Below are 26,599 nucleotides of genomic sequence, written 5' to 3' on the forward strand. Positions count from 1 at the left end.
ATTTGTATATAAAGTTGTTTGATTTCTACTTGACCACTGGTCAGTAGCTTTGGAGGGAAACTGAGATATGTGAAGTGTAATCATGTGCTTGGCGTTTACTTAGGTTGCTATTCGTAGTTCTCAATTCCCTATTTTTGAGTCTTAAGTTGTTTTAAGAGTGTGGTACATTATCTGAGACCAGCATGCAGAGGTCCATTTTCCAGGTACTATATAGGATTTTGGAAATCTTGGTGGCATAGTGGTTAAGTGCAATGGCTGCTAACCACAAGGTCAGCAGTTCGAATCCATCAGGCTCTCCTTGGAAACTCTATGGGTGGCAGTTCTACTGTGTCCTGAAGGGTCGCTAGGAGTCAGAATTGACTTGACAGCAACGGGTTTTTTTTTTTTGGTTTATATAGGATCTAGGAAGCCCTGGTGGCACAGTGGTTAAGCACTCGGCTGCTAACACAAAGGTCAGTGGTTGAAGCCTACAGCAGGAGAAAGATGTGGCAGTCTGCTTCTGTAAATGTTACAATCTTGGAAATCCTGTGGGGCAGTTCTACTCTGTCCTACAGGGTTGCTATGATTCGGAACTAACTCAGTGGCAATGGGTTTTTAGGTTTATATAGGATTTAGTTAGTATTTGGACTACCATTCAACAGCCTTTATGACTTCTTTTTAATTCAAAAATGGAGAGTTAGAAATTCTGACACTATTTGTTAGAAAATAATGGAATTTCTGAACTGAGATGTTATTTATCCATATGAATAAAACATCCTGGTAAGCTAATGCTTAACAAGACATTCTACCTACAGTCACCAGCAATTTGCTTCTAAGACTCTTTTTTCTTTCTTTTTTTTTTTTAAGTCTCCCTTCAAGTGTTGGCCAGCTTAGCAAAGAACTAAAGATTTGGAAGCCTGAGACTTTTCATAATGGTTCTTCAGAGAACTATTCATTTAGATCTGCTTCTTTTTTTCCAAGACAATAATATTTCAAAATTCCTTTTGTTCAGAAAACAGAGATGATTGATCACTTGTTTTAATTTAAGGGTTTCTCCTCTTCAAAAATCTGAAGTTGTTGAGATGGTTAAGAAACAAGTCAAAGTCATAACGCTGGCTATTGGCGATGGAGCAAATGACGTCAGCATGATCCAGACAGCGCATGTTGGTGTAGGTATAAGTGGCAACGAAGGCCTCCAGGCAGCTAATTCTTCTGATTACTCCATAGCTCAGGTAAAGCAGCATATCTGCAAGGCATGCCGTTTATTTCAGTCAGCTGACACCATGAAGAAGAAAATATTAATTTTTTCCCACTTTTTTTTGTTTTTTTTAGTTCAAATATCTGAAGAATTTATTGATGGTCCATGGTGCCTGGAACTACAACAGAGTTTCCAAGTGCATCTTATACTGCTTCTACAAGAATATTGTCCTCTATATTATCGAGGTAATAGCAGGTTAAGTAAAAAATCCGTGTCACTTAACATACATATTTACACAAATATGATATTTTTTCATTGTTTTAATACTTGATTTGCCCAGTTTCTTTTTATAACTTCTAAACATGTTGAAACAAAAAGTTTGCCAACCATGGAGAATAATGTTTAAGTTCTGGCTAAAAATGTTATATTGCTTTGATAAGAAACGTTGGATTGCAATTGCTAATGAAGTAATGTTTTCAGTTTTATAAAAACCACAAATTCTACAGCATTTTTTATTCAGCTCAAAAACATACAAGAGAAAACAGTAAACCATTTAGGGACAATACATATATGAAAAAGTATTAAAAGCAAGGGAATGATAAACACAAAACTGAGGATAACAGTTCTACTCCTGGATGGAAGCAAAAGAGTGTTATCAGGAAGGACAGAGGCACCTTTGCTAGTATTGGACGTGTTATACTTCTTATTATGTGTCAAAACTTAGATATTTTATTATTCAATCCAGTATATTTCATTGCAGCATGCAATCAATGTGTATTTTACACTTACAGTGCATCTTAATTTGGACTAGTCACATTTCAAGTGCTCAAGAGCCACATGTGGCCAGTGGCTACCATATTGGATACCACCAGTTCTGCTAGTTGCCATCAAGTTGATCCCGACCCATGGCAACCCATGTGTGCCAGAGTAAAACTGTGCTCCATAGGGTTTTCAATGGCTGATTTTCGGAAGCACATCACTAGGCTTTTCTTCCAAGGCCATATTAGACACTAAAGTGAACCAAATAGTTAATCAGGACATGATAAATAAGTTACTACCTTTTTTTTTTTTTTAACCATACGGCTTTTTGTATCATCAGAAGGTATTATTTGTGATACTTAAACTTTAAGGGTTATCAGTTTCATGCTTCTCTTCCAGAACCTGGCAGTAAGCTCTCCATAACTTATTAACAAAATCCTCCATCCTTCACTCCTGTCAGGGAACCCACCCAAGTCCTCATAAATCTACTGAAGTCTCCCTTAACAGATGTTTGTTCATGCCACCTTGCCCTCTAATCTGCTGGCCGACTGCACCTTAAACAACTATAAGAAGAAACACAACCTAATCATTTGCTACGTGGAATAATATTCCATACTTTACACCAGAGAAAACTATTCAGTAGATTCCACGTTTACCCTGTTAACACGTTCGTTGGGAACTACTGTGTCTTTGGATTGGCTGTCCGTTATGCCTCTGGTATAGAGATTCTTATCTCTCTATTAAAATGTTAAGACTTCTTACTATGACTTGGGCTAGTAAAACCAAAACTGCATTTTGAAGTACATAGACAGTTTTGTTTATTCGTCAATAAAAACCTATAATCAGGTCACAACCCATTAGGTAAAATAATCAAATACTTGGAAACATAAACAGGATAGTTCATGAGTTTATTTATTGTTCATCACTGCTGGATTTGGTAGTCTGGATTTGTCTATGTTTTGAAGCAAAATCTAAAAAAATTATTTGAGATGTATATATATAAAACCAAAAAAACCCACTGCCGTTGAGTTATATATATATATATATATGTGTGTAAATATACATGTATATAATAAATATATTTGTAATTCTTTTTTAAAATAGTTAATTCTGATTCCCAGCTTCCTCTGTATTTCTAGCTTTTCTAATTATATTTCTTCTCATCCCAAAGCACTGACATTCAAAAGAATATTAATTTACATAACTTCTCTACATAGACTTTTGAAGATACTAGGAGCTTAAAGCCACAGCCAGTAATAAATCTGCTTCCAAAAGTTTAATTTTGTAAAACGAAATAAGAACACTTCAACATGCCGCATTTTAGATCTGGATTATTTGACAATCGACAATGAAGTGGTCAAAACTTAAGACTAATGGGGGGGATAAGCTATATGTTAAACTCAAATGAAAAACACTAAATTGCGTTCTCTTTCAAACCCAGCATTATGTGGTTTGTGGTTGATTAGCCTTAAAATTCACTTGGCTTCGGATTTAAAGCCTCTTCATGAGATATTTAACACTGATCAAATTCTTTACACTTTATAAAGGAAGTAAGTTCTAAACTTTACCGGAAATCTCATTTTTATTTTTCTTTTAGCACTTTATGGAAATGTATTTTGAATATAATTCAACAATCTTGGAAGCGAATTGACCTTTTAAATCAATTCCCAGATACCCAACTTTTGCCAGCTAAAACGAGTTTCGCGGATGTTAATGGCTCATGTCAACGCTGTGAATGAATACACAGAAAAGACATCATTGAATGTCTCTAGTGAGGACAACCGCCAGTCTCAAATCTCTCCTTTCAGTTTTGTGTGCTGATCAGGCGTGGGAGCAGAGGGCTCTGACGTTTTGTAAGCTGCTGTTTAATATGCAGGAACGCTCCATCAGGAAAAAGCCTGTGAAGCTGTGGCTGCCACGCCTCTGCTGGGACGTGGAACATAGAAAATAATACCAGAAGGGGGAGGTCTGAGGTTTCTTTGCTAATAAAGGAATAGTCTTGAACACTACGGGTTTTATAGATTATCTGCAAAGTGTCCTTTTTCCATTGCTGTATTGCCAGGAATGTTACCATCCAACTCCATTGCTGTAAAATATAACCAAACAAATACATTTAGATTTGACATGGGTGGTGATATAAAGGATCACCCAGTAGCACCAGTAGGTGGTCATTTAAATTATTGGCTCTTTCTAAACAGATTTTTTTCTCCCCCCTCTGAAATGACTGATAACTTCCTAGCAAATAAGACCTTTTCTTTCAAATGATTTCCTGGTAAGATCCCAGAACAATGTGATGTCTCTAATTTTCAGAGGCTTTGATTAAAGTCAGTAAGGTGTTGCTTTCCCAGCAAGTTGTGCTGGAAGGTGGATTCCCTGTGAAATTATTAAATAATCTAGACTCTTCTCCCGGGGGCGGGGTGGGGGGGTTGGTGTTTCCTTTCTGTATCTGTGGTTTTGGTTGATTCAGACTAGGAGATTTTAACTGGATACCTCAAAGTAACCTGAAATCACCTTCTGGTAGGCTACTTCATTGTTCCAAAAAAAACCTCTCTTTCACTTTTAAAATATGTAAACTTCAGTTTGCAAATGTTTGTGTGAAGGTATAAGATACCATATTGAGAGGTTCTGTTCTGATCTGGGCCTTTCCTTCTCTTTCAATTTAAAAAAATAATTAAAATACTAACTTTTAAGAACACCAGAAGAGAGTTTTGAAAAACATGTTCACGTACCTTCCAGTACAAAAACCAAAAAGGTTAAAAGTGTGTTGATGGTTATGTAAAAATTTCTTCATTTCTGCAAAAAAGCACTTAATTTATGCATTTTAAAATAAACTTTGAGTTTAGACATGTTAGTTTATTTGCTATTTATTTTTGATTTGAAGCTCTCTCTAAAAATGAATTGATTTGAAAGGAGGGCTTAAATTTCTAGCCTTTGAATCAGCACAGAATGTTAAGTACAAAGAAGCTAGGGGACCATTCACGTTTACAAGTACTTGCGGCCACACAGATTTATTAATGTAAACAGTATGCACTATTGCAAATGCATTTATAGCTATAATGTTTAAGCCAAATCATGTCCATTAGATGCAATTGTTGTGCATAGAGCCTTGGCTTTCTTCAGACCGACAAAGATTGGACTGCATCTTCATAGACTACAGAGGTCATCAGTGAAAGTTTGTGTTTAAAAATTCGTTGTATTTCCATCATACCCTAAGAAGTATGAAAGAGCTTCTTAGTATGTATTGCTACGGTGGATCACAGTCTCCTTCAAGGAGAACATTACCATCACCCAGAGTATCACAAACATGTATTTACATAATCCACATCTCAGAAAGGCCAAATGTGAAAACACAATACAGAGTATTAATGTCTGTCTTGTCAACTGACATATACATATACTTGAAAAAAATTTTGAAGCAGCACCACCCTAAGGAATAAAGTTACTGGTCCTTTAAAGTTTGCATGCATAAATGATCTGACTTCTTATATAGGGCAAATGATCTAATTTTTTTCTGTAAACATATGTAACAAAGCAAGGTAAGAATTTCTGGTTTCCCTCTGGATTTCTCTGCTTTTGTTGTTGTTGTCCCCTCCTGTTATAAACCTAACACAATTTGAATTTAGTTTTCATGTGCTATTGCTATTTTATTTTCTTTTCCATCTCATGAAGCAGACATTCATTTTTATACATGCTCAATCATTCCCTTCCACTACAAACAGGAAATCAGTGTGGGTACAGAAACTGTTCACTGGGAGGCCAGCCTGGGTACATTATTGATAAATGGTGAATTTGTAGCAATTCATGCTTCCATAATGAGGTTAAATGAAACGCAAAGTGTAGCAAAGTTCCTGCAACACCTATTCAAAAATTCACCTGACCAACAGTGTCAAGACTGCTTTCCTTTAACAGTTTTTTTTTGTTTGCTTTTGTGTTTATGTAATCGTATTGCTGGATCAGCCATTTTACTCTTTCAGATTTGTCTGATTTTTAATTATAATTTAGGTCTTTTTTTTTTTTTAATAATGTAGGTATTATTGATTTACTGACATTCATTACAATTTTTCATTTGGTTTCAACATGTTAGAGAAAAATTTCTCTATTGGTTGTTGTATCCAAAGTTAAGGTTTTTAAGAGAATCACAAATATATATAAGTAAAGATTTACTTTGATCAAGCATAAAATTTAATTTTAAAAATAGTTTTAACTCAAATGTAATATTCTGATGACAACAGTGATTATCAAGAATTATAAAAATGCTCATAGAATTTGACTCACTAATTCTGCTTCTCAGAATCCATCCTAAGATATATAGATATATGAGATTTCTGCACAAGAGTTTTTGGTTTAAAATTAATAGCAAAAACTGGAAGCAAGCTAATAGCCTGAAAATAATTACATCCATACTGTAGAGGTTATATATCTGTTAACATCATTTTAGAGAATATGTACCAACTTAAAGAAATGTGTATTAGATGATGTTAAGGGAGGCAAAGCAGGCTCTGACACTTTATGCAGTAGGTTTCCAGTCAGGTAAATCTGTGACTATGTAGATGAACTATGTGAGTATATATGAATACAACCAATGCAGAGGAAAACAGTAATTGTATTATTCCAGGAAATTTATTACTTTGTTTTCTGTATCTTCTATATAAGCAAGTATTACTTTTATAATAAAAAATAACTATACCCTAATAGATATTTTAAAAGAGAATTGAAGCTCTAAAAACTTAACAGCCCTTTAGAAACAAGGTTCGAAAATGCCTTTTAGAAACAAGGCTGCATTTACTTTTTTTCCATCTGTCATTGCTTGTTCATATAGTTCTTTTTTTGATTCAGCAAGTGGAATAAATTCTGGCTTAAAGAACAAAATACTTGGAAAAGCATCCTTTAAATTAAAGGGTAAAGAAATGCCATTTTCAAGAGGTCATAAAAATAATGTGTTAATGCTGCTAATATGTGATGTTTGAATATAGATTCTAAGTAATGCATTCATGTTTTTATGTTCTAATTTTGTGTGCTTGGGTTGTTTTCTTCCTAGATCTGGTTCGCTTTTGTTAATGGCTTTTCTGGACAGATTCTCTTTGAAAGATGGTGTATAGGTCTTTATAATGTGGTAAGTTTCAAACATTTGATTTGTCCTGTTTTGTTGAATATTTTGCAATAAGGATTCACACTGTGGTTGGTTGCTTGGCATAACGACCAGTTTGTACACTTTAGATGTTTACAGCTATGCCTCCCTTAACTCTTGGAATATTTGAGAGATCATGCAGAAAAGAGAATATGTTGAAGTATCCTGAATTATACAAAACATCTCAGAATGCACTGGACTTCAATACCAAGGTAAGACAGCACCCTGAAGCATGTTCGATGGGGCTTTCTTTACTGTCTCAATTCCTATGGGCAGTTGGTCTTCCAAAACCAAGAACTCCAACCTGAAATAACCCCAGGGTGCCAACCATGGCAAGTCATATTTGCTTAAAGTTCTAAGATGGACTGAGAGAGTTGTTTGTTTTGTTTTGTTATAAAAGTAAAATGCAACCACAATGTTTTGGGGTTTGCCAGGCTGCAGGAAAGCTGGTCTGGTAGAAAGAAGTGGTGACTTCTGGTCCTCTGACTCTTTGTCTTTGCTGTGTCATGGGGAAACGCTCACCCTTCCTCGGGGTCAATAATCCAGAACTGACAATCACTGTCTTTACATTTGGAGAGGGATGTTTTTTCACTCTTTATTAATTTTCTGCTTTGTGAAATAACATTTTCCTTTTTTCGAATTTTAAAATCATAGTCTCTGGGAAGTAGCTTACATAGTCACAGTACTCAGCACTTCTAAGCCCTAGAACTAAAAATACATGTTAAAACTTCCAGCATTTTATCTAAAGTCGTACTCTGAGTTTACATGCTATATAATGAGCCCTGGGTGATTGTATCTCTTGTGATCCATGGAATTTATTCATCCTAGCGATAAAATTATCTCATTTTCTGGATATTTTACTTTAAAGCATTTCCACTGATAATTTGTTAATAATCCAGGTTTCTGTTTAATGTGAGGGAAAAAATTAACTTTAAAACAATTGAGGTAGCTGCCATTTTGAAACTGTAACATATGGTTGTTAGTATTACAAAAGCAGCAAATGCTTACACCTTCACAGAACTTTTTCCTGTTTAATAGTGTGTACATTTATTAGCATGTTACCATTCCTTAGACTTGGCATAAATTCAGTGTTTCAAGTGTAGGACAATTAATGTAGGATATTTTTAATATTTGTTAATTCATAAAGTTATCCAGTGACGTGTATTCTCAGTATACCAAGAGCATAAAGTACAACACGTGTTTTGGTGCCGTAAGTGATAGTGCTGCGTGTATAGCCAGGAGGTTATTCTTCTGAGTCTAGATCTTCCTGAGTGCACGCATACATGTGTCCACACAACTTGACAACATTATTTTAAATAACTGAATTTGATTAATTAAAAAAAAAAAAAATTTAAGGGTTCTTTGACTTACGCCATTGGCTCTGAAGAGTTTTTTTTTAAGTGGTCTCTTTTACTATTAATAATATACCACGTCTATGCTTTTACTTTGGGATTTATTTCTGATGTCCAGTTTATTAAATTTCACTGCACTGCTGTCATGTTTTTCATTACCTATGCTGGGGGTTTTCAAATGATGGAAGGCCACAATTGAGGCAGATACAATGGACTATGAGCTCTTGTTTCCCTGAAAAACTAACCTGGGAATTAGGAAAGTTCCAGGCCTACGGGTCTACTAACTATAATTCTCCCCAACCTAGACAGTTACATCAACTCAGCCACAGGTCACCACCTACTGTAGCTTAGTCTCCACAGTGCTATCTCGGGAGTTACCTTCCGAGCCACAAATGTGGCCATGTCACTCTTACTTAAAAACATAAATTGATCCTCACGGGATTACCCAAAGCCACCCCTGAGAAGCCACATCCTTTCATCATGCTCTCAAGCCTTTGCCCGTGGCAACGTGGACACAGTTTTGTGGCTAGGAAAAGAATGTAGCAGGTAGTATAGTTTTAATATAAGAACATCATTCTTTGTATCCTTTGCTGGTCTTTTGTTCTTCAAAAAGTATTTCATTATATGCAGAGCCCACGTATTTAGAAAAGTCACTGGATCAACCAAAATACAGCATGCAGTTCTTTCTCCTATCTGTTTGAATATTTATCATATTTTATTTACACAAGTTGCCAACCATTTTTTTTTAGGGTTTATGGGTTTTTCGAACTATGTCAATGAAAATTCTTTGGTTAAACCCCATATAAGTGTTTTAAAATTCAGGAACAAGTGGCTACAAGATGCATAGTTGTATACACAGCAGTTGTTGTGGGTCCAGAGTATAGAAGCATTGTTATCCTGAATGATGGTGCTTACGTTTGTTATGGTAAAAAGGGTCAGAGGTTCTGAGGTCATGACAGGGGTTAAAGGATTAGCATGTGACAATAAGTTCGGTCAGGAAAATGGAAAAGTAGAACTAATTTTTCTTGCACCCACCTGTGCTTTCTGTCAAATAAAAACGTGTGGTAATGACATAGTGAGGAGAAGAGACAAAGGTTAATGAGTAACACAAGTTCAAATGTGTAATGTATTGGAGCGTAAATTGGATCATACAATGCAATGTGCCTGAGCGAGCTAACAAAGGAGATTGAGATCACACTGGAAAATTTTGGGAGGCAGGCAACTTAATTTCAGTTGTTTGAACAGCTTAAAACTATTAATACATGCCAATTTTATTTAGCATAAGTTTTGTTTGCAAGAAGCACTTTTAAATAACAAAACTGTAATTGTTCAGAGGGACATAAGAATTTTAAACAGGTTTTCTATAACTTAATCTTTCAATTCCACATTACACAGAAAGTACCAGCCACTTGTTCTCTTGGTCTTAAAATACCATTGATATGAGAAAGTAATAACTACTAATGATGTTATAGTTGTATGAAACTCGGTATTGACAGGTGCTAAAAATTTGTGAAAGCCTTTTATAAACATGGCCCCAAACACAGTGCTTTGTTTTAAGGAATTATACAATTTAAATGTAATACTTGATGTTTTATTACGTAATGTGTGTATATATGTATATAGAGAGAGAGAGAGAAGAGAGATAATGCATTCTATTCTTAACATTGAAAAGTTTATTGTCTTATTGCACATGGGAAAGAGAAAGTAGGGGTTTCCCCCATCTACAGTCTTCTCAAAAGTCTATTCTAAAAATTCTAGAAGTATGAAAATAGCCCTACTTAAGGAATTGAATGATCTGCATTTATTTAAATTGTATTTTCTTTTTCAGGGAAAATTCTAAACTTTGATGCTTGGCTTTTAAAAACTAGAAGGAAAATTATAGTGAAGCTGAAAAAACATTTTGAGAAACATAAAAATAAATAAATGACCCATGAAGGTCTAAGAAGCAGAAAGTGTCTGTCAGTTCTATTAATTCACAGTGGTAGCCCGACAGAAACACGTTTTTTGAATCTAGCTCACAGATAAAAAGAAAGGTCAGAGTTCACAGAGCTAGTTTATCGCAAATGGGTTCTCATGGATTTTTGTTTTCCCTCAGGTTTTCTGGGTTCATTGTTTAAATGGCCTCTTCCACTCAGTTATTCTGTTTTGGTTTCCACTAAAAGCCCTTCAGTATGGTAAGTAGAAAGGATATGAATGCTAAGAGATGACTTTTAACTTTTTTGGAAAAATAACTCATTGTCAATATATGTTAAAAAGTATAGCAGCGCTTTTTGTTTTATGGTATTTTCCTTAACCTAAAATGCATGCGTCCCAAAGTTGTACACACTTTAAAGATTTTTATTATTCCTTTGGGAGCAAAGTGATTTAATATATGCAAAGCTTTTCTTCTTTACTTCTCATGTTTTCCAAACTTGGAGAGAATTGCTTTTAGGGCTGTTTTTTCCTCTGTTGATGTACAGCTGGAAGATAATAAATGCTAATATTTTATGTCATCTATTTATTATACCTCTGAGACTTGTATCAAGCTCTTTCTATTGAACCTAATCAGACATGCTGGTATTTTCAAGTACACTTGAGCTGAGGTTTGAATGGGATTTTAATGCTTTTATATTCATCGTGGAGTGTAAGCACTTTCTCTCCTCATTTTGAGGGAGTGGTTTTATTCTGTCAGTTTTGAGAGAGAGGATCATGGTACATTTCCTATATACATAAAAATGATTAAGTAGCCACTTTGGAAATGAGATCCCTGTGATGTTTAAGTGAGTGCTGCTGTGTCCCCAGGGCAGACCTCTCCTAGAGATTGCAGGGAAGACAGGCAACCATTCAGTGCCTCTGCTCCAAAATGGCAATAATTTAAAATATAACACACGCTCCGCTCGGGGATGTGTCAGTCCTTTGTCAGTACAGGCTGTACCTCACTGTCTCTGCATTCATGATTGCCAACAGAAGAGAGTGCTGTGGGCTCTTGCCCACCTACGTTCTGTTTTCCACAGGCAGCCAGAGGGATCCTTGTAAAACATAAATCAGACCAGGTGCCTCCCTCCTCCCGAACCCACAAAGACTTTTGTCACATTTAGAGCAAAATCCGCAGCTCTGACCTGGCTCACTCCCAGACCTGATTTTCATCTGCTTTTCCCCTCACACTGCTCCAGTGCCGACATCCTTGCTGCCCCCTCGTTCTTCTCTTACATACACGGGAAGCTCTTTCCCTCAGTCCCCTCAGGTCTCTGCCCAGGAGGCCTTCCCAGATCACCTTGTCTGCCCCCATTGTTCTCCTCACCCTATCTATCCCTGTGTCATCCTGTATTTTCTTCAGTTTTTGCCTAACAAGGGTATGATATATTTGTTTATTTTCTACTCTATTTCTCCTCTCTTAGAATTGAAGCCCCAGGAAGGCAGGCAATTGTCAGTTTAGTCACTGTTGTATTCTTAGGGCTCTCAGTAAATTGTCAATAAATTAAGGAGAACATGCAGATTGAATGAGGTGAGTGAGTGTTACAGAGAAGGCGGTGGTTTCATGTCCTAGACTTGACATTTGATGACTATACCATACTTCATCCATCCATTCATCAGCAAATAAACATTCATATTGTTTCCACTTTGTAGAGCAATGGGATATTGAAATTCAGGATACTGTGGCCTTAGAGAAGTTCTCTGGGAAAAGTTTATTTTCAAGATGCAAAATCAATATAGGTATGAAGGATGAGGCATGTCCATCTAGTAAACTGCTATTTCAACATTCTAAATTAGGGAAAAGAAATCTAATATCCAAAATAGCTCAAGCCAAACAGTGATGGGGTTTTAAAGGAATATACCTTAGCAGTGACGGGGTTTTAAAGGAATTCTAAGTAACCTTAGCTCCTGGAGAGCAGACCCTAGGTCTCCTCTTGCATTTGTCTGCTCATTCAGCTTCAGCAAAGGCGCTGCACAAGGGGTACTGCCTATAAGACCAAATCAGGTCAAGTCCAAAGAACACTTGCTTTGTATTCTTAAGGGATGAATGACATTGAAAGTAAAGTTTCTTTTACCCTTTTGGTGTTGAGGGTTTTGCAGTTGTTTGTTTTGTCTTATTTTTCATTCTTAAATAAAGGTTTGGGTTTTAGTAGCTTTTGGAAGGATGAGGGTACAGAAAACTATAGAGATGTTATATAATGGAAAATTAAATGTTCATTTATTCACTTGCCTCAGCAATTCTCAAGGTGTGATCCACAAACCCCTTAGGAATATCCAAGATTTGGGGGAGTCTGTGAGGTCAAAATTTTATCGTTTCAAATTTTTTATATTACCAAGACATCGTTTGTCTTTTTCACTGATGAAAAAGCAATGATAGATAAATCTGCTGGTGCCGAGCTCAAACAGTGGCACCACTGTAGTAGTCGACATTGTATTCTTTACCACCACGCTTTCACATTTAAAAAAAAAAAAAGCCAGTTTCACTTACGCATGTCTTTGATGAAGCAGTAAAAAGTAATACCTTTATTAAATCTTGAGCCTTGATACCGAACCTACTGCCATCGAGTTGACTCTGGCTCATGGCAATTCCACGTATTTCAGAGTAGAACCAGGCTCCATAGGGTTTTCATGGCTACGACCTTTCAGAAGCAGATCGCCAGGCCTTTCTTCTGAGGAGCCTGTGAGTAAACTCAAACCTCCAACTTTTTAGTTAGTAAACAAGTGCTTAACTGTTTGCATCACCCAGGTATACATATTATTAATATTGTGCATGACAAAATGGGGAGTCCGTGTCAAGCACCTCTGCTGCATACCAAAGTGTGATAAAGCAGCACCTTCCGGGTTGTTTGAGTGGCGAAGTGAACCAGCCACTTTTTTCACAGAGAACCGTTTTCACTGAAAAGAATGACAGACAAACTTGATTATTCAGAGTTGGGAATCTGGCAGACGTTTTCTCAAAAATGAACGAAGTGAGCCAGTCAATTCAAGGAAAACAGCTTACAATATTTATTACCAGTAATAAAATTTCAACTTTAAAGCAAAAACCTGGATTTTGGAAAACTTGTATCTACCACCACGGTTTTCACAACTTCCCACGACTGAAACACTGTTCAGAACATCGAGGATGATGTGAACTAAAGTGATATTTTTATATTGTGTAATGAAATGTGTCAACGTATGGAAGATCAGCATAACTCGGTGAACTAATACTTTTCAATTGACCATGGGTAAGAGATCCATTCAACGTTCAAGGTCGACTAATGGATTTTAATGTAATAGAGTACAAAAAGTTCACTGATGTAATTTCACATTCCGTGCTGCAACTAACCTTTAAAAAAAAAAATTGCTACTTGTTGAGTTTTGACATAGGTGATTCAAAAACTGTTGCTGCAGTGTATCGACAGGGAACTAACAGAGATTCAAGCCAGGTTCAGAAGAGGAAGTGGAATGACGGATATTCATGGCTAATGTGAGATGGATCTTGGCTAACAGTACAATACCAAAAAGATGTTTACCTGTGTTCTGTTGACTATGCAAAGGCGTTGGACTCCGTGGATCATGACAAATTATGGATAACACTGAGAAGAATGGGAATTCCAGAGCACTTCATTATGCTCATGAGGAATCTGTACATAGAACAAGAGGCAGTCGTTCAACCAGAACAAGGGGATACTGCATGGTTTAAAGTCAGGAAAGGTGTGCATCAAGGTTGTATCCTTTCACCATACCTATTTTTTTATTCAATCTGTATGCTGAGCAAATAATCCGAGAAGCTGGACTATATGAAGAAGAACACAGCATCAGGATTGGAGGAGGACTCACAGACAACCTGTGATATGCAGATGACACAACTTTGCTTGCTGTAAGAGAAGAGGACTTGAAGCATTTACTGATGAAGATCAGAAACTACAGCCTTCAGTATGAACTACACCTCATCCAAAAATCCTTATAACTGGACCAATAAACAGCATCATGATAAACGAGAATATTGTAGTTGTCAAGGATTTCATTTTACTTGGATCCACAATCGACACCCATGGAAGCAGCAGTCAAGAAATCAAACAGTGTATTGTATTGTGCAAATCTGCTGCAAAAGGCCTCTTGCAAGTGTTGAAAAGCAAAGATGCCCAGGCCGCAATGTTTTCAATCACCTCATATGCATCTGAAAGCTGGAAAATGAATAAGAATACTGAAGAAGAATTGATGCGTTTGAGTCGTGGTATTGATAAAGAATATCAAATACACCATAGACTGCTAGAAGAACAAACAAGTCTCTCTTGGAAGAAGTACAGCCAGAGTGCTCCTTGGAAGCTAGGATGGTGAGATTTCATCTCACATACTTTGGACATGTTATCAAGAGGGGCCAGTGCCTGGAGAAGGGCATCATGCTTGGTAAGGATGAGCAAAAAAGAGGAAGACCCTCTGTGAGATGGATTGACATAGTGGTAGCAACAATGGGCTGAAACATAGCAATGAGTGTGAGGATGGCACAGGACAAGACAGTGTTTCCTTGCATTGTGCATAGGATTGCTGTAAGCCAGAACCAACTCAACATCACCTAACAGCATCAAAGAATATCCACATTTGGAAAAGATCGTTAAAATACTCCTCCTCTTCAAGGGAAATGAACAGACACTTCACCAAAGAAGACATTCAGGCAGTTCACAGACATAAGGAAATGCTCATGATCACTAGCCTTTAAAGAAAAAAATTTGAGAAATGTAAATCAAAACTACCATGAGATACCATCTCACACCAGCATTACTGGCACGAATCAAAAAAACAGAAAATAACAAATGTTGGAGAGACTGTGGACAGATTGGAAGGAACTCTTATGCACTGCTGGTGGGAATGCAAAATGGTACAACCATTTTTGGAAAATGATATGGTGCTGCCTTAGAAAGCTAGAAATAGAAATACCATATGATCCAGCAATCCCACTCCTGGGAATATATCCTAGAGAAGTAAGAGCCATCACACAAATAGACATATGCACACCCATGTTCACTGAAGCATTATTCACAGTAGCAGAAAGATGGAAACAACGTAGATGCCCATCAACAGATGAATGGATAAAGAACCTATGGTACCTATGCACAATGGAGTACCATGCAGCGATAAAGAACGATAATGAATCTGTGAAGCCTCTTACAACATGGATGAATCTGGAGGGTATTATGCTGAGTGAAATAAGTCGATCACAACAGGACAAACATTGTATGAGACCACCACTATAAAAACTTATGAAAAGGTTTAGGGTTTAGACACAGAAAAACAATCTTTGATGGTTACAAGGGAGGGGAAGGATGGGGATGGAAAACACTAAATAGACAATAGGTGAGTGGTAACTTTGGTGAAGGGTAAGACAGTACACAATACTGGGGAAGCCAGCATAGCTTGCATAAGGCAAGCTACTGGAAGCTCCATTAAAAAAAAAAAAAAAATCCTAGTGCCATCGAGTCAATTCCGACTCATAACGACCCTTTAGGACAGAGTAGAACTGCCCCACAGCGTTTCCAAGGAGCACCTGGCGGATTCAAACTGCCAACCCTTTTGTTAGCAGCCGTAGCACTTAACCACTACGCCACCAGGGTTTCCATGTGGAAGCTCCATAGATACTTCCAAATTCCCTAAGGGACCGACTTACTGTGTTAAGGGCTGTGGGGACCATGGTCTCAGGGAACATCTAGCTCAATTGGCAAAACATAGTTTGTAAAGAAAATGTTCTACATTTTACTTTGGTGAGTAGCGTCTGGTGTCTTAAAAGCCTGTCAGCAGCCATCTAAGATACTCCCCTGGTCTCACCCCTTTGGGAGCAAGGGAGAATGAAGAAAACTAAAGACACGAGGGAAAGATTAGTCCAAAGGACTTATGAAAACAATTACCATGGCCCCCACCAAGGATTTCATTTTACTTGGATCCACAATCAACACCCATGCAAGCAGCAGTCAAGAAATCAAAAGACACATTGCATTGGGCAAATCTGCTGCAAAGGACCTCTTCAAAGTGTTGAAGAGCAAAGATGTCACCCTGAAGACTAAGGTGCACCTGACCCAAGCCATGGTATTTTCAATCACATCATATGCATGTGAAAGCTGGACAATGAATAAGGAAGACCGAAGAAGTGTTGACACCTTTGAATTGTGGTGTTGGTGAAGAATATTGAATATACCATGGACTGCCAAAAGAACGAACAAATCCATCTTGGAAGAGGTGCGGCCAGAATGCTCCTTAGAGGCAAGGATGGCGAGACTGCGTCTTACATACTTTGGACATGTTGTCAGGAGGGATGAGTTCCTGGAGAAGGACATCATGCTTGACAGAGTACAGGGTCAGCGGAAAAGAGGAAGGCCCTCATCAAGGTGGATTGACACAGTGGCTGCAACAATGAGCTCAAGCGTAACAACGATTGTAAGGACAGCACAGGACCGGGCAGTGTTTCGTTCTGTTGTGCATAGGGTCGCTATGAGTCGGAACTGACTCGACGACACCTAACAACAACAACAACCAGACTGAGTCCAGTACAACTAGATGGTGCCCAGCTACCACCACTGACTGCTCTAATAGGGATCATAATAGCAGGTCCCGGACAGAGCTGGAGAAAAATGTAGAACAAAATTCTAAATCACAAAAAAAGGCCAGACTTACTGGCCTGACAGAGACTGGAGAAACCTTGAGAGTATGGCCCATGGACACCCTTTTAGCTCAGTAATAAAGTCACTCCTGAGGTTCACCCTTCAACCAAAGATTAGACAGGCCCATAAAACAAAATGAGACTAAAGGGGCACACCAGCCCAGGGGCAAGGACTAGAAGGCAGGAGGGGACAGGAAAACTGGTAATAGGGAACCCACAGTTGAGAACGGAGAGTGTTGACATGTCGTGGGGTTGTTAACCAGTGTCATAAAACAGTATGTGTACTAACTGTTTAATGAGAAACTAGTTTGTTCTCTAAACCTTCATCTAAAGTCCAATTAAAAAGAAAAAAAATTACTCCCCTTTATAACTGCATATCTCCGTGAAGCTGAATCTGCTGCATAAATTTCAACCAAAACAACATATGAGAACCTGTCTGTCTCCTATTAAGCCAGACATTAAAGAGAATGTAAAAATATATAACAATGCTGATTTTTCCCACTAAATTTTTTTGTTTTGGAAAATAGTCATTTTTCATAAAAGTTGTTTGTGTTATGTTTTGGGTATTGTTTTTTTAGATAACTCAGTTAGTATTTTTTAATTTTTTGTTTTAATTTCTAATTTGATATTGTCAGATATAAACCACATAAACAAAAACTGTTTTCCTCAATAAATTTTTAAGAATGCAAATGAGTCCAGGGACCAAAAAAAATACAAAAACTACTGATTTGCTTCAATCAACCAAATGCTAAATCTGCCTACCCCAGCAGCAGGCTTTTTTTTTTTTCCCTTCAGTGTGATCTTGACATGAATCTTCAGCCTCCTCTGACTCTAACCAATGGTAATTGCAAGACTTGGTTGGAACCAAATGTGATTATTTTTGATAATTTGCTTACGTTGGCCAAGGCACCTAACTAGCATGCCACATAGCAGAAGCATGCAAGGCAGGAAGTAATCATAAGAAATCTTCCGTTATTTTGTAGATTTCCAACTTGGTTGGATTAATTGCAGACATTTATAAGTTTGAACAAAACATAGCCAAAGGATGTAACATCAGATCCTATATCCTTAATCACAGAATACCCCGTAGAGAAAGGTAACCTCCTAGTTTTATGGGCTACACCATGGCCTGACTTAAGCAGCCCTTCCTGGCTACTTTAACCAAAGACTTGAAAATAAAAAAAAAAAAAATTTTTTTAATGGCATTTATGGAGCACCTGCTACATGCCAGGCACTGTGCTTAGTACTCTACATCTGTAACCTCATTTTAACTCAAAACCCTTCAAGGGTAGGTAGCTTTACTCCATCTTGGGGATCTATTATAAATAACCCAGCATGACACAGCTAGTAACAGAACCAAGCCTGCTGTGTCTCCAGAACTCATCCCACTGTCTTTTCCCTTTATACCAACACCACTCTGCCTGTCTCATCCATACTTTGTACTAACACACTTTGTCCTAATAAATTAGGCTTTGAACAGTACTGTGGAATGTGTGCATAAATAAAATATTGTATTACACCGTACCATGGGTTTTTAATTTTTCATCTCTACCAGTGATTTCAAAAAAAAAAAAAAAGTTATTCAGTTATTTTTATATTTTTATTTGATTTTTTATTAGTAATTGTAAGTTTTTGTTTGTTAACCACTACTCCCTTTATCTGCCAGTGTCAGTTGCCATGGAGTCAATTCCAATTCATGACAACCCCGTGAAAGTCAGAATAGAACTGTGCTGCACAAGGTTTTCAGTGGCTGATTCTTCAGTAGATCACCAGGCCGTTCTTTCCAGGCACCTCTGGGTGAACTTAAACCTCCAAACTTGACTAGTTACTGAGCACTTTAACCACTGTTGCCACCCAGGGACTCCTCACTTCATCTAAACCAAAAACCAAACCCGTTGCCGTCGAGTTCATTCTGACTCATAGCCACCCTACAGGACAGAGAAGAACTGCCCCATAGAATTTCCAAGGAGCACCTGGTCAATTCAAAGTGCCAACCTTTTGGTTAGAAACCATACCTCTTAATCACTAAGCCACCACGGTTTGCTGGGATAACAGAAGACTTTAAAATATACCCCAGAATTCAGGCAGACCCTCAAAGGGCCAGATACCTGGAATCATTGGTGTTCCCTGGCCCTCTGTGAGTAGCTTTTATGAATCCTTTCTGGTCCAGTGCCAACAACTTTATTGAGAGATAGTAAGACAGCTCCCTAAGATTCTCATCCGTATTGTTAACAAGTTCCTCACTAGGGTTCAGAGTTACTTTGTCCTGTCTTAATGCCCAAAGCAGTGGGCTTTGATAGAACAGTTAGTTTGTTTTTGTTTTTGGTAGACCCTGAGACTCAGTTATCAAGTCAGCTTGCTTTCTTCATCATGGCTGTTAGAAATTTAAAGTTTTAAGTTGTGGCACGCCTTTATAGCAACTGCATCAGACTTCTTAAAGTGTTTTTTAAAGTAACCTCATTTCTGGCTCTGTTGTGTGTCTCTTGGTTTTCCTTCTTTTTTACAATGCTTTCTAAATTCATTTATCTTTGAAAGGATTCTAAGAGGAGCACATTACTTTTCTTCTCTAACAAGCCTTTCTTCTTCTCATACAGGTACTGCCTTTGGAAACGGGAAAACCTCTGATTATCTGCTGCTGGGGAACTTTGTTTACACTGTGAGTGAGAACATTTGCCTCCTTTGCATGTAAAAGGGCATCTTTTCAAATGTTCTCTTCCCCACTCCCGCCCCCCGCCATTTAAATGTATACATTTCTGTATTTAAGGGTTGTTTACACTTTCCTTTAATGATGAAATAAGGTGTTTTGACTTCCAAAGATTATTTTATGTTAGGTTTTTAAAATATCATTTGGATTCACTGACATCAGAGGACCTCGGTTCCTACTGTTTTCAGTATTCCCTCTTTACTCCTTGTGCCCCGTTTGGGCTTTCCTTTTCTTGTCCCTTTGTTCTCAATTTTGTCAGCCCCATTGTTAATGCTTTCTTGCTTCCCAAACTTTATAGCAAATATTATCAAGCTAATTCTGGGCCTGTAACCAGTATAATTATTCTGGAGTCTCATGACAATTGAAATGGGAGAGAAGTCTCCAGGCTTTGGGACCCTTAACTGGTGCAAGGCATGGAAGCCACTCTGTAAGTCAATGTGCTATGTGCTTATGGAGGATACTCAGATGTGTGAGTCCATCTCTGTCATTAAAGAGCTGAAAACATTTTAAAACCATTTCCCCCTTAAAAGTCAAAAGCATTACTTGACTGCTAATGCCCAAGGTCACATAATTAGTATCCGATAAAAGTTTACTCCAACCTTCAACTCTGAATTCCCCGCCCAATGCTCTTCATCTGTCTCCTGTGCCCCACTCCTGACAAAGCCTACAGTGTATGGGAGGGCAGCATACTGTTCTAAATACAAAAGCGCTATCAGTATGACTGATTCAGTTGGCAGAAGAACTATTATATGGTGTTTAACTATCAAGTGTGTAAATAACTGAATGATAGAAAGCTAAGGTCTGTAGGTAACAGAGGGATTCAGCATTTTGGCATCTCCAGTGTCTCCTTTCTGTTGACATCAACTCACTGAAGTAGTTAAGAGAAAAACAAAAGTATGTCTGGAGGCTGTGGTTTGACCTTATACAACATGATTGCAAAAACAGAAATATACAAATACTTGATGGAATAAGTTAGAAATTAATCAGACAACCGCTCTGACTGGGATCACAACAGAGGGTCCCAGACAGAGCTGGCAAAAAATGTAGACATACTGGTCTCACAGAGACTGGCGGAACCCCCAAGATTATGGCCCTAGAACACTCTTCCGACCTGACACTGAAGCCATTCCTAGAGACCGCCTTCTACTCAAACAATAGACAGGCCCATAAAATAAGCAGTAAATGCCCTGACAGGGAACACGACAGAGAACCCCTGAGGGAGCAGGAGAGCAGTGGGATCCAGACCCCAAATTCTCATAAGGCCAGACTTAATGCTCTGACTGAGACTAGAAGGACCCCAGCGGTCATGGCCCCCAGACCTTCTGTTGCCCCAGGACAGGAACCATTCCCAAAGCCAACTCTTCAGACATGGATTGGACTGGACAATGGGTTGGAGAGGGATGCTGGTGAGGAGTGAGCTTCTTGGATCAGGTGGACACTTGAGACTATGTTGACATCTTCTGCCTGGAGGGGAGGTGAGAGGGTGGAGGGGGTTAGAAGCTGGCAAAATGGACACGAAAAGACAGAATGGGGGGAGAGAGCAGGCTGTCTCATTAGGGGGAGAGTAATTGGGAGTGTGTAGCAAGGTGTATATGGGTTTTTGTGTGAGAGACTGACTTGATTTGTAAACTTTCACTTAAAGCACAATAAAAATTATTAAAAAAAAAAAAAAGCAATAATAACCCGAAAGGAACATGTTTCTTAGAACTATCAATTATATAAGATCAAAAGGGCAATATTCGCCCAAAAGCAAAGATGAGAAGGCAGAAAGGGGTAGAAAATCAGGACGAAAGGAAACAGGGAGCCCACGGTGTAAATGGGAAGAGTGCTGACACATTGTGAGAAATGAAGCCAAGGCCATGAAATGCCTTATGTACAATCAAATGGACGTATAATTTGCCTGTAAACTTTCACCTACTGCACAATAAAAAAAAAAAAGACATTAATTAGAGTATACATTATGGATGTGGCACAAGTGGTTAAGCACTCAGCTGCTAACCGAAAGGTTGGCAGTAACCCATTCAGCTGCTCCTTGGTAGGAAGACCTGGTGATCTGCTCCTGTAAAGATTATGACCAAGAAAAACCTATGGGGCAGTTCTGTTCTGTCACACGGGGTTGCTATGAGTCAAAATCAACTCAAAAGCACCCAACAACAACAACAACAAAATACATCATGGATGTCTTCTGTGGATACTTTAAAGTACCCTAGGTCCTAGAAGGGTATTTTTCTTTAATTTATTTTAAACTCTCTTATTTTAGAACTTTTCATGTGGCTTAGTTTAATCAGTAGTTACACTTCAGTAAGAGTTTTATTTCTGCAGGCATTAATCCTAAATTGCCATTAGTATCCTGCTGAGAAAGCCCAACTGTCTTACTTTAACTGAACTTTACAATTCCACTGGGTCATAATACAAATACAGATGCTCTGTGCAAACCTTTAAAGTGCCCAAAGGTCTGACTAGGCACTTCAAGCATTTGTTGATCACCAGTGCTAGACAGGAAGCCCTGGTGGCGTAGTGGTTAAGTGCTACAGCTGCTAACCAAAGGGTCAGCAGCTCGAATCCGCCAGGCGCTCCTTGGAAACTCTGTGGGACAGTTCTATTCTGTCCTACAGGGTCGCTATAAGTCGGAATCAAATCAACAGCACTGGGTTTGGTTTTTTTTTTTTTTTTTTTTTTGGTTAGTGCTAGACAATCATCACATGCTCATCACCACGAATAATAGAAAGAGCTTAGAGTTCACTTGACTGTTGTTGTCGTTAGGTGCTGTCAAGTCATTTCCGACTTATAGCGACTCTGTGCACAACAGAGCGAAACACTGCCCGGTCCTGCACCATCCTTACAGTCTTTGTTATGCCTGAGCTCATTGCTGCAGCCACTGTGTCAATCCACCTCTTTGAAGATCTTCCTCTTTTCCACTGACCTGGTACTTTGCCAGGCATGATGTCCTTCTCCAGGGACTGATCCCTCCTGAGAACACGTCCAAAGTATGTAAGATGCAGCCTCGCCATCCTCGCTTCTAAGGAGCATTCTGGTTGTACTTCTTCCAAGACAGATTTGTTCATTCTTTTGGCAGTCCATGGTATATTCCGTATTCTTCACCAACACCACAATTCAAAGGCATCAATTCTTTGGTCTTCCTTATTCATTGTCCAGCTTTCTCACGCATATGATGCGACTGGAAATACCAGGGCTTGGGTCAGGTGCACCTTAGTCTTCAAGGTGACATCTTTGCTCTTCAACACTTTAAAGAGGTCCTTTGCAGCACATTTACCCAATGCAATGCGATGTTTGATTTTTTGACTGCTGCTTACATGGCTGTTGATTGTGGATCCAAGTAAAATGAAACCCTTAACAACTTCAACCTTTTCTCCTTTTATCATGATGTTGCTCATTGGCCCAGTTGTGAGGATTTTTGTTTTCTTTATGTTGAGGCGCAGTCCATACTGAAGGCTGTGGTCTTTGATCTTCATTAGTAAGTGCTTTAAGTCCTTCAAGTGCTTCAAGAAATAGAAGATTTTTATCAGCTTCAGCAGTCTGCAATTGATCAAACACGCAATCAGGATGCATTGATAATTACTGGTGATTTGAATGCGAAAGTTGGAAACGAAGGAGGGGGATTGGTAGTTGGAAAATATGGCCTTGGTGATAGAAACAATGCCGGAGATTGAATGATAGAATTTTGCAATACCAATGACTTCTTCATTGCAAATACCTTCTTTCACCAACATAAACAGTGGCTGTACACATAGACCTTGCCAGATGGAATACACAGGAATCAAATTGACTACACCTGTGGAAAGAGACGATGAAAAAGCTCAATATCATCAGCCAGAACAAGGCCAGGGGCCAACTATGGAACAGAACATCAATTGCTCAAGCTGAAACTGAAGAAAATCAGAGCAAGTCTACAAGAGCCAAAATATGACCTTGAGTACATCCCACCTGAATTTAGAGACCATCTGAAGAATAGATTTGACACATTGAACACTAGTGACTGAAGACCAGACAAGTTGTGGAAGGACATCATACATGAAGAAAGCAAGAGGTCACTAAAAAGACAGGAAAGAAAGAAAAGACCAAGATGGATGTCAGAGGAGAAAACTTGTTCACAGACGTCCAGCAGCTAAAGCAAAAGGAAGAAATGATGACGTAAAAGAACTGAACAGAACATTTGAAAGGGTAGCTTGAGAAGACAAAGTATTATAATGATATGTCCAAAGAGCTGGAGATAGAAAACCAAAAGGGAAGAACATACTCGGCATCTCTCAAGCTGAAAGAACTGAAGAAAAAATTGAAGCGTCGAGTTGCAATAATAAAGGATTCTATGGGGAAAATATTAAACAACACAGGAAATATGAAAGGAAGATGGAAGGAATATACAGAGTCATTATACTGAAAAGAATTAGTCCATGTTCAACCATTTCAAGAGGTAACGTAGGATCAGGAACCAGTGGTAGTGAAGGAAGAAGTCCAAGCTGCTCTGAAGGCCTTGGCGAAAAACAAGGCTCCAGGAATTGATGGAATATCAATTGAGATGTTTCATCAAATGGGTGCAGTGCTTGAGGTGCTCACTCATCTATGCCAAGAAATATGGAAGACAGCTTCCTGGCCAACTGACTGGAAGAGATCCATATTTATGCCCATTCCCAAGAAAGGTGATCCATCCGAATGTAGAAATTATCGAACGATATCATTAATATCATAAGCAAGTAAAATTTTGCTGAAGATCATTCAAAAGCAGCTGCAGCAGTGTTTCAACAGGGAACTGCCAGAAATTCAAGATGGATTCAGAAGAGGACATGGAATGAGGGATATCATTGCTGATGTCAAATGGATGCTGCCTGAAAGCAGAGAATACCAGAAGGATGTTTACCTGTGTTTTATTGACTCTGCAGAGGCATTCGACTATGTGGATCATAACAAACTATGGATAACACTGCGAAGAATGGGAATTCCAGAACACTTAATTGTGCTCATGAGGAACCTTTACATAGATCAAGAGGCAGTTGTTTGGACAGAACAAGGGGATACTGATTGGTTGAAAGTCAGGAAAGGTGCGGGTCACAGTCGTATCCTTTCACCATACCTAGTCAATCTGTATGCTGAGCAAATAATCTGAGAAGCTGGACTATATGAAGAAGAATGGGGCATCAGGATTGGAGGAAGACTTATTAACAACCTGCATTATGCAGATGACACAGCCTTGCTTGTTGAAAATGAAAAGGACTTGAAGCACTTACTAGTGAAGATTACTTAACTAGCAACAATATTTTAAATTTTATTATTAATTATAAATACATGATAATATAAATGATAATAATAGGCAATGCATCAGTGCTGACCACTGTTCTGAACGTTTCATGTTTAGTGTTTTACACTCAAAAGAAAACCCTGAGATAGATATGCGTTTATTAGTTCCAATTTACAGATAAAGGAGACCCAGAGAAGTGAAGTAACTTTCCTTGTTAATTCACCAAAACAGTTAATAAGTGATGCTGTCTTGATCATAGATTTTCTGACTCCAGGATGTGTGCATTTAATAATTACGCTGTACTACAGAAAACAGAGGTTAATTAAACCCTGGTTCCCTTGCTACAGAATTGGTGGCATGGTCACTGTCAAGGGGTGTGTACACCACTGAGGGAGTAGCAGACTCTTATATCCTACTTTGCAGGGTTTTAAGTAGGTAAAGTTACAGAGTAAGTGTTTAGGTTTGTTAATATCCAGCTATTTTATTTTTATAATTTTCTTTAAAAGTTGGACTTTAAGTATTAAAGGTGACAAAGTTAAAAGAAGCTTGAAAACCCTTGTTAATGTAAACGTATAGTCTTCACCCATGTTCCTGAGTAATTCAGAAAGGAGGGAGACACACTCAGGAGCCTCATGTATAAGGCTGTGAAGGTCAGGAGGAGCAAGGAAGAGCATAAGGGTGATGCTAGCAGTTCTGTCTCAGTGATCATAATGGTCACCCACCCAGCTAATTCACTTGTTTGTTTGCTTATTAGACATACAAAGCAAGCTACAAATAATGAACTAGCCCCATTGTCTGATTCAAAGATACCACTTCTTTACAAACCTCACTTTCATTCATTTGATGAACTATCATATTTATGAAATAAAATAACATTTTTTCTTCTGTTTTAGTTTGTGGTGATAACTGTGTGTTTGAAAGCTGGATTGGAGACGTCGTATTGGACATGGGTAAGAGTACCTCTAATCAGAATTAAGAAATGTCACATTTACACTTCTGTTATTTCTTTTTTTTTTTTTTTTTTCATTCTAAATTCATGTGTCCCATTATCCTAGTTCCATGGGTCGTTGATTGTTGGGGAGCAGGGAGTAGAGTGGAGGAAAACTGGGAATTCTAGTTTGGAAACACCAAATTAAACAAATTTCATTAAGTTTATTGGAGTTCCTGGGGGCACAAATGGTTGAGTGCTAACTAGAAGGTTGGCAGTTTGAGTCTGCTCAGAGGCATCTCAAAAGAAAGGCCTGACAATCTACTTCCAAAAAATCAACCATTAAAAGCTCTATGGAGCACGGTTCTATTCTGATACATACTGGGTCACCATAAGTTGGGATCAAATCAGTGGCAACTGTTTGTTTAAATAAGTTTATTTACTACTCAGCTTCTCAGAGCCTTTAATATGTTATTATCTACTGAGAATAACCTAGGAAGGAGGGAGGCTGTCAAACTTATTTGACTGGGAATCTTTTCTTAGTAAAACATGTCACAAGACTGGAGCTCTGCAGAAAACCCATTGGAAAATGATTCTAAATACCAAAAATATTAGTGAAAGATTTGTCTTCAAATTTTTGTAAACACCCATTCTGGATAAAATAAGTTCCATTTTAGATATGTGAGTTTCGAAGTATATTCAGCATACCC

General features: G+C 38.2%; 1 protein-coding gene across 3 annotated transcripts in view; it reads left to right on the top strand.

The window, feature by feature from the left end:
* Positions 1-26,599, top strand: part of ATP8A1 (ATPase phospholipid transporting 8A1) — a 261,316-nt gene that overhangs the window by 193,073 nt on the left and 41,644 nt on the right. For all 3 annotated transcript variants that reach the window (XM_049886325.1, XM_049886326.1, XM_049886327.1), the window contains 7 exons: positions 1,028-1,211; positions 1,312-1,422; positions 6,975-7,049; positions 7,154-7,276; positions 10,512-10,590; positions 19,598-19,659; positions 25,855-25,911. In XM_049886325.1, the coding sequence (XP_049742282.1) occupies positions 1,028-1,211; positions 1,312-1,422; positions 6,975-7,049; positions 7,154-7,276; positions 10,512-10,590; positions 19,598-19,659; positions 25,855-25,911 (691 nt within the window). The remainder of the gene's footprint in view (positions 1-1,027; positions 1,212-1,311; positions 1,423-6,974; positions 7,050-7,153; positions 7,277-10,511; positions 10,591-19,597; positions 19,660-25,854; positions 25,912-26,599) is intronic.

This window comes from Elephas maximus, chromosome 5, assembly GCF_024166365.1.
Source record: "Elephas maximus indicus isolate mEleMax1 chromosome 5, mEleMax1 primary haplotype, whole genome shotgun sequence".
Classification (NCBI taxonomy): domain Eukaryota; kingdom Metazoa; phylum Chordata; class Mammalia; order Proboscidea; family Elephantidae; genus Elephas; species Elephas maximus.